This window comes from Pipistrellus kuhlii, unplaced genomic scaffold (assembly GCF_014108245.1).
Source record: "Pipistrellus kuhlii isolate mPipKuh1 unplaced genomic scaffold, mPipKuh1.p scaffold_m20_p_1, whole genome shotgun sequence".
Classification (NCBI taxonomy): Eukaryota; Metazoa; Chordata; class Mammalia; order Chiroptera; family Vespertilionidae; genus Pipistrellus; species Pipistrellus kuhlii.
Window position 1 is genome coordinate 40927411 of NW_023425404.1, and position 20360 is coordinate 40947770.

Genomic DNA, 20360 nt, shown 5'->3' on the forward strand with positions numbered 1-20360 from the left:
CCTTGCAGGCCTTGTCCCTCCCAACTGCCCTCTCCTGCTGGCCATCTTGTGTCCACCTGGGGGCAGCCATCTTGTGTGTTGAAGTGATAGTCAATTTGCATATTACCTCTTTATATTATATGATTAATTTGAGTTTAAAGCACCTTTTTCTGAGCATGTGGGAGCAGATAGCCCTCAAACTTTCGGAACTGTGAGACAGTTTCTGTTGTTTAAGCCATCAAGTCTGTGGTTCTTATGGCAGCTTTAGCAAACTAACTATAAGTATGTTTTTTAAACATTCATTTTTAGTGTAAGTAAAGCATTCTTTTCTGTCTACTATAAAGGAGGAGAAAAGTAAAGGGTGAGGAATTTCAAAGTGTTTTATTTGTCAATGACTTAATAAATAAGCTTATCTGAGAGAAATTCTGTTTTAAGAGTTAAAAATAATTCAAACCATTATAACTTAAGCTAAATAAAATGAATATCCATCACACACTTAGTTATAAACACTAACTAAAATACTCCACTTAAGATTTTTCCCAATCAAGTGCCTTCATAAATTCCTCTTCAGTGAAAGACAGCATCTTGGCAGCTTCAATATGCATCTGTGTTTTAAAAGAAAATTAATATGAAGTCGTTTATTTTAGTTTAAGAATAAACCACACAACAACAGGAAGTTTGTTAAAAGTGTGTGTCAGGTGCTGTCAAATTATAAGCACTGTAGGGGGGTGATCTGTTAATTCCAATAAACGTGATATATGAAACAGTAATTACATTCAAGAGTCAGCTTGTAAAAGCCTATTTGTCCAATGGTGGTACTGTACCAATTATCTGTTGGAAGACAATTCAGTAATAGTTTAATACCTTAACCTAACCTTTGCAAAAAGGAAAAGAGGCAGAACCACGAATTCTTATCTTCTCACTACCAGGTGACTCATGGAACAATAGTGATATGGAATCAATTTTCACTCTTCAAGAGGCAATACAATCCCCTAAGATAAGTTATGCTTGTGTATTGTACATTCTTTATTTAGGAAGTAACGGATGTATTTACCAGGCCCATTTTCCACATTACTAATTTACTTGCACGAAAATGTCTACTTTCTTGGATGACAAATAAATCTTATATAAACTTTTGTGTCTAAGCATGTGAAGAAAAAAAAAATACCTGAAGTACAAATACTAGTAAATATTTTAGGAAGGAGTTCCAAATATCTATGGGTTTTCTTTTTAGGGTACACTCACCTTCTGCCTTTTTAAAACATCAATTAATTTTAATTGTTTCTTGAACCCCATCATTAATTCTCCTTTTTGTTTTTCTAGCTTCTTGTTTTCTGATTTTAATGCTTCAATTTTTTTGTGTTCTTCACTTGCTATATCCTATAAAAGAAAAAAAAATAAGTTCCATATATACTTTTTTCAGACTTTTAATAGAAAAAAAAATTATAAAAGCTATAATGAACTGAAATATAAAATTTTTGGTCGTTTTCTTTGAATTACTAAATTACTGTAACTTTGATAACTTTTAATGATGTTCAAGTCTCTCACATTTTAAAAAATGTTTTTGAAATAACAACTCAGTTATATTCCAGTAATAGTAAAGTATCTTGTATTGAATCAATTCTCCAGATATTATCAGATATAAATTCTGGACACAATTTTAAAAATATTTGAAGATGTAGGTGAGTAATCAATAGCAAAGTGGAGGTGGTAGGAACCTTGAAAAAAAAAAAAGGAAGCATATTGGTTGAGAGCACTTTCCAGTTCATGAGTTCACTGGGGATAGACCTCAAGTCAAAAATACCAGTCTTATCCGTTGGAAATCTTGGAAAGAATGGAGTCTTCAAAATCTACATATATATTTGCCTCTAATCCTTGGCAGACAACTAAATAACCATGTGCAGCCACTCTCTATGACAACTGAGACAGGTTAGAAGTTACTAAGTACTGGAAGATGTTATATAGTAAGTCCTCACTTAGCATTGTACATTATTTTACTTAATGTCAGAGAAACTATGTATAATGAAATCAATTTCAATACAAACAAGTTTCTATGACATGTCATCAACATTAAACAAAATAACATTGAATGAAATTACATTATTTGGCCTGCTATACTTAAAAAGTTGGTCTTTCATGCAAGAAGAAAATGACACCAAAAGGAAATCTGAATCTACATACACATAAGGATAAAACAAGTAACAGCAATAGTAATGTGGTAAAATAGTAAATATGACTTTAAAAACTTTTTTTTTTTAAATAGAGAGTGATGTCAGCAAGATAGCAGAGTAGAAAATTCCAGGGCACTTGTTCTCCCAAAGAACTCCCATGGAAACACTGACTGTACAGCACACACATTACTGGAGCATTGTGAGAACTCTAGAAGCCAAGTAAGCAGCAGCAACCAAGAACCACATTCAAAATACTAGAAAATGTCACTGCATTTATGTTCACCTCACCCTCCCCAGCACAGTGAAAGAAACCTCTCAATTCCCAGCTCCTCCCTTGGGAGGGAAAGAATAAGAACAGAACTTGGTTTGATGTTTTGACTTATATGAGGGCTGTCTTAGGGACTGTTTTGTCTCACCTGATGGAATGGTGGCATGGTCTGAATATTAGGTTGGGGGCTGCTGGACGTGAGGACTGCAGGGGATAAGCAGAACCACAGGTGCCCAGGAGCAAGAGATTACGGCAGAGGAATAAAATACATCTAAGGCACCGAGAAGAAGAAGGGCCAAGACTTAGGGAATCAAGACATTTAAAAGATAAAGCTTTAAGACATATAGGAAAATAAAATGGCAACAGGAAGTTCCTCCCTGTTAGTAATAATGTGAAATATAAATGAATTACAATTCCCCATATACTAGAAGAATGGGTTAAAAAAAATAAGACCAACTATATGCTATCTACAAGAGATTCACTTTCAATCTAAAGACATACATAGATTGAAAATGAAAGACTGCAAAAAGATATTCCATGGAAATAGTAACCAAAAGAGAATAGGTGTGGCTCTAATAATATCAGGCAAAAGTTATAAGACAAAGGACATTATCCTATCGAATAAAAGAGTAATATGCAAATTGACCATCACTTTAAAACATAAGATGGCCACGCCTATATAGTCAAATATGGCTGCCCCCATGTGGACACAAGATGGCCTGCAGGGGAGGGCAGTTGAAGATGACCAGGCCAGTAGAGAAGAGCAGTTGGGGATACCCAGGCCTGCAGGGGAGGGTAGTTTCCACGGGGGGAGGGGGACCAGGCCTGCATGAAGGGTAGTTGGGGGAGGAGGGAACCAGGACTCTAGAGGAGGGCAGTGGGGGGGAGGGGCGGGCCTGTAGGGGAGAGCAGTTGGGGGGAACAGGCCTGCAGGGAGGGAAGTTGGGGGAGGGGGAATCAGGCATGCAGGGCAGGGCAGTTGAGGGGGGGAACCCAGGCCTGCAGAGGAGTAGAGTTGTGAGCAATCAGGCAGTAAGGGAGGGCAGTTGGGGGAGACCAGGTCAGCAGGAGAAGGCAGCTGTGGGCTATTAGGCAAGCAGGGAGGGTAGTTAGGGATAACCAGGCCAGCAGAGGAGGTCTGTTAGGAGAGACCAACTCAGTAGGAGAAGGCAGTTGGGGGGGACCAGGCCTGTAGTAAGGGGCTGTTGAGGGAGGCCAGGCCTGCAAGGGAGGGAAGTTAGGAGGAAATAGGCCAGCAGAGGAGGGCAGTTGGGGGGTGGGGCCAGGTCTGCAGGAGAGGACCATTGGGAGGGACCATGCCTGCAGGGGAGGTCAGATAGGGGGGCCAAACCTACAAGGGAGGACAGTTGGGGGGATCAGGCCTGCAGGGGAGGGCAATTGGGGGTGACAAGACCACAGGGCAGGCAGTTAGGGGTGATAGGCTGCCAAGGGAGGGCAGTTAGGGTTGACCAGGCCAACAGGGGAAGGCAATTAGAGGTGACTTGGCCAGCAGGAGAGGGCAGTTGGGGGCGACCAGGCCTGTAGAGGAGGACAGTTACGGGTGACAAGGACGGCAGGCAAGGGCAGTTACGGGCAATCGGGCTGGCCGGGAAGCAGTTAAGCGTCGATCAGGCTGGCAGGGGAGTGGTTAGGGGGTGATCAGGCAGGCAGGCAGAAGCAGTTAGGGAAAATCAGGAAGGCAGGCAGGCGAACAGTTGGGAGCCAGCAGTCCTGGATTGTGAGAGGGATGTCAGATTCGAGAGGGTGTGCCCCACCTGTGCAAGAATTTTGAGCATCATCGAGCCTCTAGTTGTTAAATATAATTCTAAGAGATTTCAATGGAGCAACACTCTCTGCTTGACACAGAACCAAAAACTATAGCTAATATTTTATAATGTACAAAATGTTTTCAAACACATCAATATTTGAGCCTTCATTTATTCAGCAGATATTTTAGGAATTAAATGGTAATTCTATGGCAATCATTTGTTAGATACTGGGAATACCAAGGTATTCTCACAATAACTCTAACAGTGGTTATCAAAATGTTGTCTCAGACCCAGTGGCATCAGCATCACTTGGGAATCTGTTAAAATGGCACTCTCTCAGGCCTTCCCCGAGATCTACTGAAAGAGAAACTCTGGGCTGGGGCCCAGCACTCTATATTTTAATGAGCCCTCCAGGTGAATCAGTGACCTGTAAAATATTATATACTAGAGCCCCTTGTATTATATACTAGAAAATTGAGACTCAAAGAAGGATACAACAAACGAGAAAGAGACTTTTCTTCGTCATTTATCCCAAAATTATAAAAGTGTCTGGCATACAATATGGGCACAAAATAGAGATTTGTTGGATGAAAATAGTGAAAGAATTCTCCAAAGAGTTGTGCTATCACTCAATTACAGCAATTGCCTAAGCAATGTAATTCTTACTGAAGATGTACATACTAAGTGTATTTCTCAAAAGGGAAATGTTTTCCATGACAATAAGAATTATAATTTAAAAACGATTTAATTTTGACTCTTGCATGAAAGAGGAAGCTATCAAAGTTGATCACTACTGAAACCTTTCCGTGTTTCCATACCTTGCTATTCTGTCTTAATTTACTTAGCTCCAATTTACATTTTTCTGCTTCTTCCAGAGCCCTATTCAAGCGAACCTCTGTGGCACTCTGAGTGGTGGCCGCTTGTTTTTGTAGTCTTCTTTTACTTTCTAATTCCTGTACAGAAAAAAGAAAAGGAATGGAACATTTATAAATATATAGTAAGTTCCCTCTATTAGTCTGCAATATTTCCCATTTCATATTCCTTACTTGCTTCAAAATTTTACACACATGCCACCATGAGGGGCTGAACACTGAGTGACAGAGGTCTCAGAGAATTCTTACCCTGAATTGTTATTAGAAAAATACATCTTTAAAGGTATAACTGCAAATTAAGCTTTCAGATTATTTTTTGTTTGGAACTTTCTGCCTATTTTTATTGATCTCAAGATATAGTAGTCATGCCCTCTATTTTACAAATAACTTTTCATAATTACGGTTATTCCTTTGGGAACAACCCAACACACCAAATGTAAGGCACAAACTCATAAATACTGTTTGTGTAAACCTGACAAACATTAAAAAAAATAATTTTTAAATACGGAGCGTTCTACATTAACCTTACAGGGAAATCCCAATTCTATGCAAAAATAACAGCTGTTAGGGGTCATTTCCCACATAACAGGGTGGGTTTGTTTAGACCTGCATTTCTGCAAATATTCTAAGAGTTGCTATTGCAGAGAATCTGTAGGCCACACAAAAAGAATCATGAACATATAGGATAAACTCCCAACTCCACCATAATCTCATTTCATGCCACAGATGTTAACTTTGGCTATATCAAAAGTACTTGGCTATCTCTCAAACCATCATGATATTTCTTGCCTCTGAGCCTTTGCTCATGCTCTTCCTTCTGCCCTGATCCCTCCCTACTCTTCATTTTTACCTGGCTAGCACATACTCCCCTTTAAGACAGCCAGGGCTATACACTATGGTTTTACCTTTTCCCAGAAGACTTTCCTCACTATCCTCCCAGGTTAGATTAGTACACGTTCTTCAGAATTCCAATAGCATCTTGATATACATACTTTATAGTCCCTGTTGTATGAAACAATCTATCCATTTTGTTTGTTCCCCCATTATAGGGTAAGCTCCTTGAGGATAGACACTGTCCTAATTTCTATATTCCCAGAACTTTGGTGGCATATAATAGGCACTAATGACATGATAGTTGAATGGATTTTATTTTTAACTACTTCACTCTATCTTCTTTGTATCACTTGCACTCAATCTTCTTTGTATCACCTGCAATGCCTAGCACAGAGCCTTTTTCAAAGAAAATACTCGATAAATATGGAACTGAAATGAGGGAGTTAAAAATAAAGTTATCTGTTTTGTAAGTTTTTCTCCTGGCTGTATCACTATACTGTATTTGAAAACTGATCTCCCTGGCTCCAAGTAATTACAGGAAAAACAAAACACATGCTGCTCTTTATGTAGGTTTCTAAACAAATCAAACTGTGTATGGATACCATCTGCTATCACCAGCCGCCTTCACAGCTTTCTGGTGGCAGCTTACACTAAGAACAAGCCTGATTTATCTCACTGTTCACACAGAAAAGGCAAAGATTCTCTTGTTAACTACAAAGTCCACAATTCTTGGTGACTTTGTAACCTACTTCACAGAAAAATGAAAACCATCCTTCACCACATGATGTCCTCCCTAACCCTGATTCAATACTGCCCACTCCCTTTCTTGAAGTGAAAAAGAAAAAGTATAGTCAGAAGAATAGTAAAGTAGGAAATAAAGTTTTCCTATATAAGTAAATCCACTATAGAAAGGAAAAACCTTATTAAAAACTTGAAAACATTTTTCAATCATTTCAAGTACTTCTTACAAAGTGCAGACAGGATACCAATACAGTTATGAGAGAGTTGCATCCTGAAATCTCACCTAATAATAGACAAACATGTAAATTGATTGTACCTGCGCTATGCCCACGGCTAATCAGAGTGAGTATGCAAATGAGAAGGCCAAATATGGCAGCCACCAGCCGCTCCAGGCACAGAGTGGCCAGATGGGGCAGAATGCCTGCTACGAGAGGGAAGGAGGAGGGTGGGTGGGGACTGGGGTTGAAGGGATCTACAGGAGCATAGTGCTGCAGCGAAGACAAGACTGCAGACACCGGAGTCTGCAGCGAAGACGAAGATGGCAGACTGGCCAAAGTGAAGGCCTGGGTCCCTGAGGCTGGAGGAAAACTGGTTCTGGAAGCCAAGGGAAGGAAGGCCTATTGCACGAATCTCTTTGTGCAATGGGCCTCTAGTTACTCAATATAAAGTAAATCTACAGTCACAAAAAATTAAGCAGTTTTCATACTGCTAGAGAAAAATTTTATGAAACCAAAAAAAAAAAAAAAAAAAAAAAGCTGAGGTACCAATACACATATCAAACAGTGATAAGTTATTAAAAGTGGGGTCCCTTAAAAATCAAGATTAAAAAACACACAAAAAAACCAAACCATTTACCTTGCTAAAAAATTAAGATATCTAGGAATAAACTTAACTAAGGATGTAAAAGAAATAAAGGAAGACATAAACAAATAGAAGAATATATCTTGTTCATGGATTGGTAGAATCTACATCATTAAAATATTCATACTACCCAAAGCCATCTAAAGAGTCAATGCAATCCTTACTAAAATACCAATGGCATATTTCACAAACCTAAAACAAAGTCTCCAAAAATTCATATGGAATTAAAAAAAGACCCCAAATAGCTGCAGCAATCTTGAGAAATCAACAGACAAGTACTGGCGAGGATGTGGAGAAAAAGGAGCCCTTGTACACTACTGGTGGGAATGCAAACTGGTGCAGCCACTGTGAAGAACAGTATGGAGTTTCCTCAAAAAACTAAAAATGGAACTGCCATTTGACCCGTGAATCTACTTGTAGGAATATATCCCAAGAAACTAGAAACACCAATCAGAAAGGATATATGCACCCCTATGTTCATAGCTGCACAATTCACCATAGCTAAGATTTGGAAACATCTAAGTGCCCATCAGCAGATGAGTGGGTTAAAAAATTCTGGTACATCTACACAATAGAATACTATGATGTGATATAAAAGAAGGAGTACCTACCATTTGCAACAACATGGATGGAGATGGAGAGCATTATGCTAAGTGAAATAAACCAGGCAGAGAAAGATAAACATCACGTGATCTCACTCATATGTGGAATATAATGAATGACATAAACTGATGAACAAGAACAGATACAGAGACTGAGAAACATCAATCAGAACATCAAACCTTAGGGAAGGTGGGGGTCGATGGGAGTAAGGGGGAGAGATCAACCAAGGGACTTGTGTGCATGGATATGAGCCTAATCAATGGACACAGATAACAGCGGGGTGAGGCATTAGTGGGGGATGGGGGGTAATGGAGGGATAAGGACACATTTTAAATGAATAAATAAATTAATTTTTAAGAACGCCTGGTACTGGCACAAGAACAGACATATAGACCAATGGAATAATACAGAGAACCCAGATATCGACCCAAACCACTATGCCCAATTAATATTTGACAAGGGGGGAGGAAGAGATCAACCAAAGGACGTGTACACATGCATATAAACACAACCAATAGACCTAAGACAATGGGGAGGTGGGATGAGGGCATGCGACAAGGGGTAGAGGGCGGCTAGGGGAAGGTCACTGTGGGGGGGGGGGGTAGATATATGTACCACTATTATGTAATACTTTAAACAATTTAAAAAAATAAAAAACTGGAAAAAAATATAGAGAGAAGTTGGAACCCTTATACACTGTTGGTGGAAATGTAAAAATTGTATAGCTGGTTTGGAAAGCAGCTGGAGTTCCTCAAAAGTTAAATAAAGGGTTAATCTATGACTCAGCAATTCCATTCCTAGGTATATACCCAAGAGAAATGAAAGCATGTCCACACAAAAACCTGTACATTAATGTTCATAGCAGCATTATTCAAAAAATTGGAAACAAACCAAATGTCTATCAACTGATAAACAGATAAATGTATTACAACTATATACTCCATGAAAAGTACTGAAGTAATGGTATGTGCTACAGTGTGGATAAACTTTGAAAACATGTTAAGCTGAAGATGTCAATCTCAAAATAGCACACATTGTATTATGTTTTATATATGAAATGTCCAGAATAGTCAAATCTATTGAGACTAAAAGTAGATTAGAAGTTACCTAGGGCTGGAAGGGTTTGGAAGAAGAGGGATGGGGTACTTGGCAAAAGGGTATGGGTGTCTTTTGGAGTGATAACATGTTCTAACATTGATAAGTGGTGGTAGTTGCACAACTCTTTGAATACACTAAAAGCTGAATTGTAAACTTTAAAAGGGTGCAATGTACTGTAGGTGAACTATATCTCAATAAATCTATTTAAAAAAAATACTCTCCTATATATGGAAGAGGAGTTTTTAGTCAACACTGATAAAATAACTAAACAACCGAAAGTGGAGTCTATCCCAATGTGCAATTATAGTATTTTAGTGCATCTTTGGTTTTAGGTTAAGAAAAATAGCAAAATAATTACCCTTTCTACTGAAGACAGCTGTTGCTGTAATCCATCACATTTTTTGTTTGCTTCTTCGAAAAGAGTTTTGTATTTTTCTGTTTGAGACTGTTGCAAATTAATTGTTCGCTGCTGTCTTACACAATCTTCCTCAAAATTTTTTACTTGAGACTTTAAATCCTCAATTTCATCCTCCTATAGTTATGAAATTATAGATTATGTGAAAAAATGCACATGATTTGGTATATAAAAATGAACATTATTTTAAAATATAAAGTAGAAACAAAAAGGAACTTCATGTGATCTTTGATTTTTCATCTTAAAAAATGAAAGTCACATATTTTATTTGTGCTTAATAGCTTACACTTGTAAGTCTAATATAAGGAATTCTAATTGCTAACAAGTATTTAAAATTCTTTAGCTCTGAAAATTCCACATCTTAGAATGGAGTTCAATGTTTGCATAATTTTTTAATTCAAAATTTAATTGAATTATATATCAATGATGCTAATTTAAAAATATAATTTGTTACTCCTAAAATGTCTTAATATTAGAGCATGTACATTTTGAGAGCTTTTAAAAACTAACCTTTCTATTGCATTCACATACAACATTATCCAGTTCCTGCTGCATAACACGGAGTTTGGCCTTCAGAAATCTGATCTGTGCTTCTGTGGATTTAAATAATTATATTTATTGCCTTTCACTGAATCTAAAACATCAATTGTAAGACAGACCATTATATTATGAAAGAACAAACATGTTCAAGATGGGAATCTAACAGGAGATCCCTGTTTACGAAGAGTAAATACTCTTAATTTAAAGATAACTTAACAAATCCACCAACAAAAACAAACTGCTCACATTTCAGTGGGACCAAGTAAAGAAAGGGGGGAAGAGGAGGACCAAAGCACTCCTGAGAATCTGAACCTCAAGCGTAAGTGTGTGTACACACTTTCTGTTCCAAAGTTCTTATTAAGGTCCCAGCGTCACCATAGAGCTGATGAGCTGCGGTTGGCTCTAACCCACCTAGATCTCTAGCCTCAACTCTCTTTCTAGCCTCTCATAAACATCAGGCTAGCAGGAATGGAAGGGGAATGATAAATTAAAAAGTGTGATGTTTGCAGTAGTTGGTTTCTAGGAGAAAAGAAAAAAGAATGGGAGAGCATGACTTTTTTCCTACCATCTCTTTCTCTCCCCACCTTTAGATGCTCAGCACTAACCTCTCTAACCCACTCCAACTATTAGTCTTACAAAGCAATATGTGCTGCTAAACTACTTTTTGAACTTTCCTCCCCCAGGTAACCACAGGCAATCATCTGTAATAAAATAAGAAAAGGGGAGCCCTAACACCAGTTTGGCTCAGTGGATAAAGCGTCGGCTTGTGGACTGAAAGGTCCACAAGGTTTGATTCTAATCAAAGGCATGTACCTGGGTTGCAGGCACATCCCATTAGGGCTGTGCAGGAGACAGCTGATCGATGTTTCTCTCTCATCGATGTTTCTAACTCTCTAAACCTCTCCCTTCCTCTCAATAATATATATATATATATATATGTATATATATATATATGTATATATATATATATAATTATTATTATTATTATTTTTTTTTAAGAATAAAAGGGGAGAGCTAGGGCAAAAATTCTCAAAAAGGGAGTAAAGTTGCAGAGGGCAATTGAACAATTAGAAAAAGCAGTTTGTGCTGGTTCCCTGTATCGGACGAGGAATACTGGAACAGGGCCAGGCTCACTGTGTGCTGAGGTACAGCTAACATCTGACTACTGTGTCCGTGAAGGCATCTTAACAGACACAAAGGCAACGTCCTGCTTCATTTAACTTCCTTCTTGTCAACCAGCCCCAGAAAGCTTGGATACGTCAATAAATATAGTAAATGCATAAATATATGCTCCTCACCTATGACTGACTAGCATGCAGCACAATCACACATACAATTGTCGTGGTTTTCACAGAATCAGATAATTTTAAAGATAAAGTTTATAATCATCTAATACAAACTGCTAAATTTCAAAACTAATATATCGCTATTATAGAGGGGCTAAGTGACTTGTCTGAACTCACAATTAATTATAGTTCAGCATTAACTATGTACATATGCACTGAACTGTTTTATTTTTTGTTTACAATAGCATATGTGACTCCTCACAAATTCAACATAATTTTAGAGACATTACTGGTAACTAACAATGTCTTTAGATGATCTAAACTTAGTAGTATTATGTTTCTAGTGGTCTGATGAAAATGAGTTTATAAGAAAGAAAATTATATTGGTTAGAAAACTCATTTGATCCTTTTGCCTGATGCTACATCTATAATTCTTTTTGCATGTGTTTATTTAATATGCAATAAGCATAATATAGTAATGGTAAATGAAAAAATTCAAAGAATCATGTGTTGTGTGTGTTTATTTTTTTATTTTAATGTTTTAAGGATTAGTTTTGAGACATTTTAACCTTAGTTTAAGAGTGGTCAATGAAACCAATACCAATACCAATACCATAAATATCTCTATATGATCAATGAAGCAGTTACTTAGCCATGATCCATTTCATAATAACTGACTCATAACCAATTACTTCAGTTACAATCCAACTCATTCCTTCCACCATCGTATCCCACTAGATGATTTTAAAACAAATACATCACAATACATTTAAAAATGCAAAAAAGTTCCTAAATATCTTTTTCTAAGTAACTTTGATATAAAAAAAGAAAACTTACCTATTCCAATATCTTTACTAGCACCACAAAAAATATCATCATCTATATAATCAGGTAAGCCTTCTTCTTCTAGTTGCCCTTCAATTTTGCTAACTGTTTTTGCAAGAGAAAAGTCTGAGAAATCCTCTGGAATGGCAACATCATTGGCAGTTGGTACATCAGAGTATTTCAACTTCATACTAAATAATAAAATTCCATATGTAAGTGTACATTACACATACTTTATATATCTGATTCCTAAATATGACTTTTATCCAAATAAAGCATATTAAAATTATAATAAAATTTAAATTTATGATGAAACCTATAATTGATACTTTCAAGGACTATAAGAGTCTTAGTAGACTTTCTATCTTTATGGTTTACACAACCACAGAACTAGAGAAGGCTTTGTTAGGCCTGTTTATTTTAAACATTGCCTCCAAACAGTGAACATCTATACTAATAAAAGGGTAATATGTTAATTAGACTGGGAGACCTTCAGGACAAAACCACGGTGGCGGGGCCAAAGCAGAGGTAGCACTCTAGCCTTAATTCTGCAAAGACTAAAAACTAATATCTCTTGAGAAAAAATTACAGAGTAAACACTTCTTAGCTCAAACTCAACATTTTTTCAACCTAAAAAAACACATTGTAACCAGGATCAAAGTCAACCAAAAAGTGAGATTTACTTTTGACACATAAGCAAAGGCTTCTGAATTTTATTCTGAAAAGCAACCTTTCTTTATAAAAGTAAACATGAAGTCTAAAAATAAGATAACCTTTCCAGTATATAGTATGGGTTCTCTTTTCTTCAATCAATCAATTTTTAGATTTTTCTTCCTATCCTTTCACTCTACTTTTTCTTTTATTGAGAAAAACAAAAAGGTTGATTAGCCAGTTAAAAGACAGAATTAACAAGTATTTTTCCCAAATTAAGAGTTTAGGTAAGTAATAGACATATAAATTTAATAATATGGATAAGAAGCTGATTGGTACTACCCTCAGCAGGTATGACCTTCCTTTTCTAGAAAGTCTCCAACCCAAAGAGCTTCGTGGGCCCCATTTTTAATATGTAAAATACTAAGAACAGTCTTGAATTATTTTTCATCAAAAACAATAGAATGCAAATTACATTATAGTCTAAGAGCAAGTCAAATCATTCTGTCTCAATGAATACAGTAAGGTATGGTACCCTGTTAAATACTCAAAAAGTATATACTGTACAACATAGTTTACTTGAGAGAAGTAGGCAGGAAATAACATCTATGTTCTAGTCACAGTTCTAAGAAAATAAAAAATTAACTGCTGCAAGATATTTCTGAATATCTTGTTTTAAATTACTGAATGTGGATAGATACATATAGTGTAATTTTGTATATTTTGTGGTTAAAAAAAAAAAGACCTGGAAAAACAAAAAGCTTAATAATCAAGAATGTCCTGACCATTATAGCTCAGTGTTATGCACTGACCTATGAACTAAGAGTCACAGTTTGATTCCTCGTCAAGGGCACATGCCCAGGTTGCATGCAGGCTCTATCACCATTTAGGACTGTGCAGGAGGCAGCCAAGCAATTATTCTCTCAGTGTAGATGTTTCTATCTCTCTCTCTCCCTGTCCCTTCCTCTTTCTAAAATCAATAAAAAATATTTTTTAAAAGAATGATACTACTGTAAATTATAAAATTTAGGGGGAAAGTATACCTTTAAAATTGTACTATACCTTGAATTTGTTTTCTTTCCTTTATTTGCAAAGTGTAGCTTTTTTTTAACCTTGTTTACTGTATCAACATTTTTGCTCTTTGGCTGTATGAAAAAAAATTTAAATACTTGATTAATTAAAATTCTAATTATGTGCTAAAGTAAGTAATCTAGACTTGTTGGTTTGCTACATAAAAGAATTACTATTTTCATGAAATGAATCAAACTATTTTTTTTTTTAATTCCAGAATTCTATAGCTAGAAAAGACCTAGATGATATTAGGACCAAGAGATTCCAAGACAAGGAAAATGAGTCCCAAAGATTCAAGGATATTCAGCTAGTGGGTCGAACATTAAACTGAATATTCTGACTCACAGAATTTAGTTCCCTTAACTGATTATCCCCCAGATGGCTTTCATGTATACCAAGAAAACCAAACTTGAGGCTGGTCTCAAATTTGACATGCTTGATGTATACTGTTACTTAGACCTACATCCCCATGGATGGAATGTATAGTCCACAGTAAGCTTAGCACCTACAATAGTGATTCCTACATGTAAATATTTAAATGACTTAATAAATATTTTAAAAATATACTCTTTGTATATAAATCTTTTTCTTTTTCAGATTTTCTATCTATAAATTTGGGCTTCAGAGAGAAAACTAAAATATGCTAGGATACAGACTCATTTCACTTGGAAGTTTTTCCATTCTAGCTCCAAATTGTTCAGTGAAATTATGAGACAAAAATGGACTTCATTTATTTTATGAGAAAAATTTCATGAAGACATTTCTTTGGAGTGTCAAGCTTATATTCTAAGTTATAACCCTTCTCTCTTTTGTCTAAGAAAAGTCTAAAAAATACTCCTAAATTTTACAGAATGTAATTATATTCACAAAAAGTTTGATTTCATACCTGAGTTTCTGAATATAGGGGATCTGTCCCTTCAGATAATAGACCTCTAGAGACCAAAAACAAACATACATTAATAAATAGATGATATTAAGCTGAGACCCAATAAAATTCAACAGCAACTATAATTGAAAGGAAAAAATATATATCAAATAGATTTGGCTATAATTTTAGGTATGCATGTGTTATTTTATTTAGCATGAATGTCACAAACAAGAAGAGTGGTTTGGCTGAATAAGTCACCTTAAAAATACTGTGCGTGAATTCTTCCACAACCACATCAAAATTACAACTAAACTACAGAATAACCATCATTCAGAACCACCTGAAATCTAGCTGAATGTATGTCCTCATCAAATTTAAAGAAGCCTCAACGAAACTAGCAGGTGGGGAGCGGAGATGTGGAATGGGCTATTCTCACACCTACATGTGGTGATAAAAACTGGGAGGGATATCTCAGCTGTGAAGGTTCCTCCTGAGGAGTGAGGGGTCCCAGCCCCACACCAGATCCCCCCAACCCAGGGTTCCAGTGCCAAGAAGAGAAGTCTATGTAGCTTATGGCTATAAAAACCAATAAGAATCTCTGGCCAGTGTGGCTTAGTTAGCTGGGCATCGTCCCATGCACCTAAAAATTGCTGACTTGATTCCTAGTACATGAACATGCCCAGGTTGTGGGTTCAGTCCCTTGTAGGGAGCCTGCAGGAAGCAGCTGAACAATGTTTCATTCTCACATTGATGTTTCTCTTTTTCTCTCTCCCTTCCTCTCTCTCTAAAAATCAGTAAGAAAATCTTAAAACAAACAAACAAACAAACCCCACAAAACACAACAAAACCAGCATAGCTGAATAAGACCAAGGGCTGCTGGAGTTCCAGGCAGTTCCTTTAAAAGGACCCATGTGCATACTTACTCGACTCACTCCCTCTGAGGTCCAGCAACAGATTGAAAGGAACCAGGGGCATACAGGGAGGAACTGGATTGTGTGGCATTAAGGGGAAAGCTGTGAGTGGACAGCTTTCTGTCAGATAAAAGTTCTGGATAGCTCAGTGCTTAGATGGGTAGCTCAGTGCTTAGATGATGTCTGATTCACCAAGGTTGCAGGTTCCATCCCCAGGGCACACACCAGTATAAGAATCAACCAATGGGTGCATAAATAAGTGGATCAACAAACTGATGTTTCTTTCTCTCTCTCATTCTCTCTCTCCCCGGCTAAAATCAATCCATAAATTAAAAAAAAAATGTTTAAGTGTTGACAGAGGCCACTGTTCCTTTTTGGAGACCCCTGCCATAGAGCCAGCAAGTGAGTGCCTTATCTGAGTCTCAAAAGTCACACTGTTCACCCTGCTCTGGTGATTCCCTGAAACCCTGTATCCCAAACTTGTGAGCCTATCCAAGCTGTTTTCAGTAGGTTTCCCATACAAATGGCCTATTGTGGTTCATGCTTCAGACTTTCATTAAATATCTCTAACAAGCAACATCTGGCTTGAGTCTACCCCATCCCTCTAGCTCAGTGTTTCCCGAACTTCTCTCATGATGAGAATCACCTGGTGGAGTTGTTAAAATACAGATTCCTGAATCCCAACTAAGAAGTGCTAAACTAGAATTTTTGGGAATGTATAGGTAAAATTGTATACGTTCCCAAAAATTCTAGTTTAGCACTTCTTAGTTGGGATTCAGGAATCTGTATTTTTAACAACTCCACCAGGTGATTCTCATCATGAGAGAAGTTTGGGAAACACTGGTCTAGCTAAATGACCCCAGGCTCAGACCAAGCAGCAGCTGGCCTTTGTTCACAGGTTGGCCTTATAAGGCATCTTCAAACCCAGCACAAGTAGCAGCCATCTGCAGATTGCTTTGTAGCTCAAGCCAGCTGGGCCCAGGCAGAACACAGGCAGCAAATGACCTTGGCCAGCACCTCCCAGGAGGCCTCAGAGCCAGTGCACCCAGTAAACATCTTCAGACCATATTGAAGCATCACCCAAACACCTCCACAAGTGACATACTCAAGTAAATCCTTCTCTGTGGGTGAACAGCTTTCTCCATGGTGGTTGGTAGTCACAGCCAGTTCCTGCAGCCACCTGGCCTGGGGATAGCTCCCGCCCACTGAGATGCCAATAGCAATCAAGGCTCAACTACAACAGAAAGGTGTACACAGCCCACACAGGGGGTCTACACCTGGAGTGCCCAGCTCAAGTGAATGGATAGGCTATGTAAGGTCACTCTACCAAGCCTGGGAAACAGGAGATCTATCTAATACATAGAAACAAACACAGAGAGGCAGCAAAAATGAAGAAACAAAGAAACATGTCCCAAATGAAAAACAGAACAGCCCATCAGAAAAAGAACTCAACAAAATGGAGACAACCTATCAGATACAGAGTTCAACACACTGATTATAAGTATGCTCAATGAATTTAGTGAGAACTCAGAAAGAAGAGATAGGAAACAAAAACAAAGATAGAAAATTAAAAAACAAAAACAAAAAAACACAGAAATGAAGAATACACAGTAACTGAAATAAAGACTATATTACAGGGAATCACCAGTACAGTGGATGAAGTAGAGGACTATAAGGCAGCAAAAAACCCCAATTAGAACAGCAAAAAGAAAAAAATCCAAAAAAGTAAAGGACCTTCTGGGACAACTTCAATGTACCAACATTGGAATCATGGGGGTGCCAAGATTAGAAGAGAGAGAGAAGAAATTGAAAACCTATTTGAAGAATAAAAAAGACAGAAAACTTCCCTAATCTGGTGAAGGAAACAGACATACAAGTCCAGAAATCACTGAGTCCCAAAGTTGAACTCAAAGAGGCCCACACCAAGACACATCAGAATTAAAATGCAAAGATGAAAGATAAAGAATCTTAAAAGCAGTTCACTACCTACAAGGAAGCTTCCATACTGCAGTTGCTCCCCCTGACCAGCCCTGCCCCTGGTTGGCCAACTCCACCTTAATCAGGGGTGGGGCCAGCTGGCCAACCTCCCAGGTGCCCTCCCCCAGCGACCAGTCAGATCAGCCAGATCGTGGCAGGCCGGGGGGACCCCACCTGTGCACGAATTCTGCACCAGGCCTCTAGTATTTTAATAACTATTTACGGTGTCAGATGGTTAAAAATATATCGGACAATCACTTAGTAAGTTTTAGAAGGTATAATCCTGGGGTGTACATTTGAAACTAATGTTTATAATGTTGTGTGTCAACTGTAAATGAAAAATAAAAAATAATTAAAATGAAATAATTTCCCTTTGATAAAATATATTATAGTGCCAGTTTTTAAAGGAAAATATAGCACAAATCTTAATAACTGGCAAATAATAAGGAGTGATTATTGGTTATACATGGAGATTATCTATTTTATAAAATGATTCACCACAGAGTTGTTGTTTTTTTTATTGTGCACCAACTCAATGTTATCTTTTGCCTAATGTATTTAAATACTTGGTCAGTGTCTGTTTTCCCCTTTACATTGTAAACTTCATGATGGTAGTAATCATGTGTGAATTGTTCACTGCTCTGTGCCCAGTACTTGGCATAGTATATGGCATATAAGCTTTTAAATTGGCACTAAATATTTGTTAACTGTATAATAAAGTATATTTAAAATATAATTTACCTTTATGCACAAAATTTTAAAAATATATCTGTAATTTTTTTCCAGTTACAATTAACATTCAATACCTATCTATCTATCTATCTATCTATCTATATATATATGTATAAAACCCTAATATGCAAATAGACCAAATGGCAGAACCACCGAACAGTCGCTATGACGTGTGCTAACCACCAGGCGGCAGAGCACAGAACATGGCAGGCATCAGCCACTGTGGGATGGTGGAACAGGCGGGGGGGGGGGGGCATCAGACCAAGGTGGGGTGCCGGTCACTGTCATTGGGATGAGCCTCTGGTGGTTACTGAAAATTCTTTGCTCCTGCATGCTGCGGTCCCACCTGGCACTTGCACCTGCTGCTGGTGCCCACCCGACTCATACCCACTACTGGCACAGGAGCCACTGCTCACACCTGCTACTGCCAGCCCCAATCACTCAGCACCGTCAGTTGGTGCAAGCAGCAGCTGCCAGCCCTGATCACCCCTCAGGGCTTCTCCACCTCCCCTTGCTCCTGAGGGTGACTGGGGCCGGCAGCCACCTCTTGCACCCACTACCAGCTATGGCCCTGCTCACCCCACTGCCAACACCGAAACCACCATTCGCACCCACTGCTGGTGCTGGCTCTGTTCGCACCCGCAGCTAGCACTGGAGCCGCCATGCATACTTGCTGTCAGCCCCATCCCAGTCCACTTGGCGTGCCTGTGTATGCAAATTAATCTACCAGCTTTGTTTGGTTAATTTGCATATTCACACCTGATTGGCTGGTGGGCACTGTGAAGGTATGGTCAATTAGCATGTTACTTTTTTATTAGGTAGATTAGTTTCAGGTGTACATCATAGTGTATATAAATTTATATAAGTGATTCCCTAGTACCCACCTGGCATTATACATAGTTCAAAATATATTTGTAGTTTAAAACAATTAGTGTTTATGAGGCTCTGCAAACTATAGTCCAGAGGTTGAATCCACCCATGTCTATTCATTTATACATTATTTATAGATGTTTTCACACTATAACAGCAAAGTCGAATAGTTGTGACAAAGGCTGTATAATCCACAGATCCAAAAATATTGATCTGACTGTTCATTGGAAAAGTTTGCCTGATCAATTTCCAGATCATTTCCAACACGTTTTAGTGTTTCAGAAAACCTACCACTCTGCCATGAAAAATTAAGAGAAAAATTCCATCATATCCCCTAAGAGGACATAAAAGTACAATTACTTTCCATCAGATGCCAACAATTGAATTAATTATAGAACAATAAATCAATGTCTTTCCTCTATCTCTTCCTTCCTCTATCTCTAAAATCAATAAAAAAAATAAAAATCATTCTGACAAAAATGGTTCCAAATTCTATATAAACTTTGTGTCCTCTTTAACCATCCTCATTTTAAATTATTTGTCATTTCTTTATATTGTTTCATCTTCCACCTCCCCGTTCCTCACCACATACAAATACATATCAGCAAAAAGACATTTATCTGTCTCAATCAGTTTTAGCAAAGCACTATTACTTTGCTAGCATTATTTCCATTAAAAAATGAATTAAAAATTGTGGCATTCTGATTACTTTTGTTAAATATCTCTAGGAAAGGTTTGTGTGTAATATAATTGAAATGATTTGTGTAGTAAACTTTGCTTCCAGCAGACTGTATGTACGCTATACTTTTAGAAAATAAATTCTGGTTTCCCTAGCACACAGGTTGGCAGAGTAACCTTGGATGCTGAAGATTTATTATAATACTAGAGGCCTGATGCACGAAATTCATATAAGAGTAGGCCTTCCTTCCCCCGGCTGTTGGCACCAGCTTTCCTCCAGATCTGGGACCCAGGCTTCCCTCTGGCTGCCAGCACCTGGGACCTGGGCTTCCCTTGCAGA

At 37.8% G+C, this 20360-nt stretch overlaps 1 protein-coding gene across 1 annotated transcript in view; it reads right to left on the minus strand.

Moving 5' to 3' along the window:
• Positions 1-43: 43 nt before the first annotated feature.
• Positions 44-20360, minus strand: part of TEX9 (testis expressed 9) — a 32893-nt gene continuing 12576 nt past the window's right edge. The window contains exons 5-12 of the mRNA XM_036421682.2: positions 14871-14916; positions 13976-14058; positions 12275-12453; positions 10122-10204; positions 9555-9728; positions 5006-5140; positions 1225-1359; positions 44-584 (exon numbers count right to left, since the gene is read on the minus strand). Of these exons, the coding sequence (XP_036277575.1) occupies positions 507-584; positions 1225-1359; positions 5006-5140; positions 9555-9728; positions 10122-10204; positions 12275-12453; positions 13976-14058; positions 14871-14916 (913 nt within the window). The 3' untranslated portion in view covers positions 44-506. The remainder of the gene's footprint in view (positions 585-1224; positions 1360-5005; positions 5141-9554; positions 9729-10121; positions 10205-12274; positions 12454-13975; positions 14059-14870; positions 14917-20360) is intronic.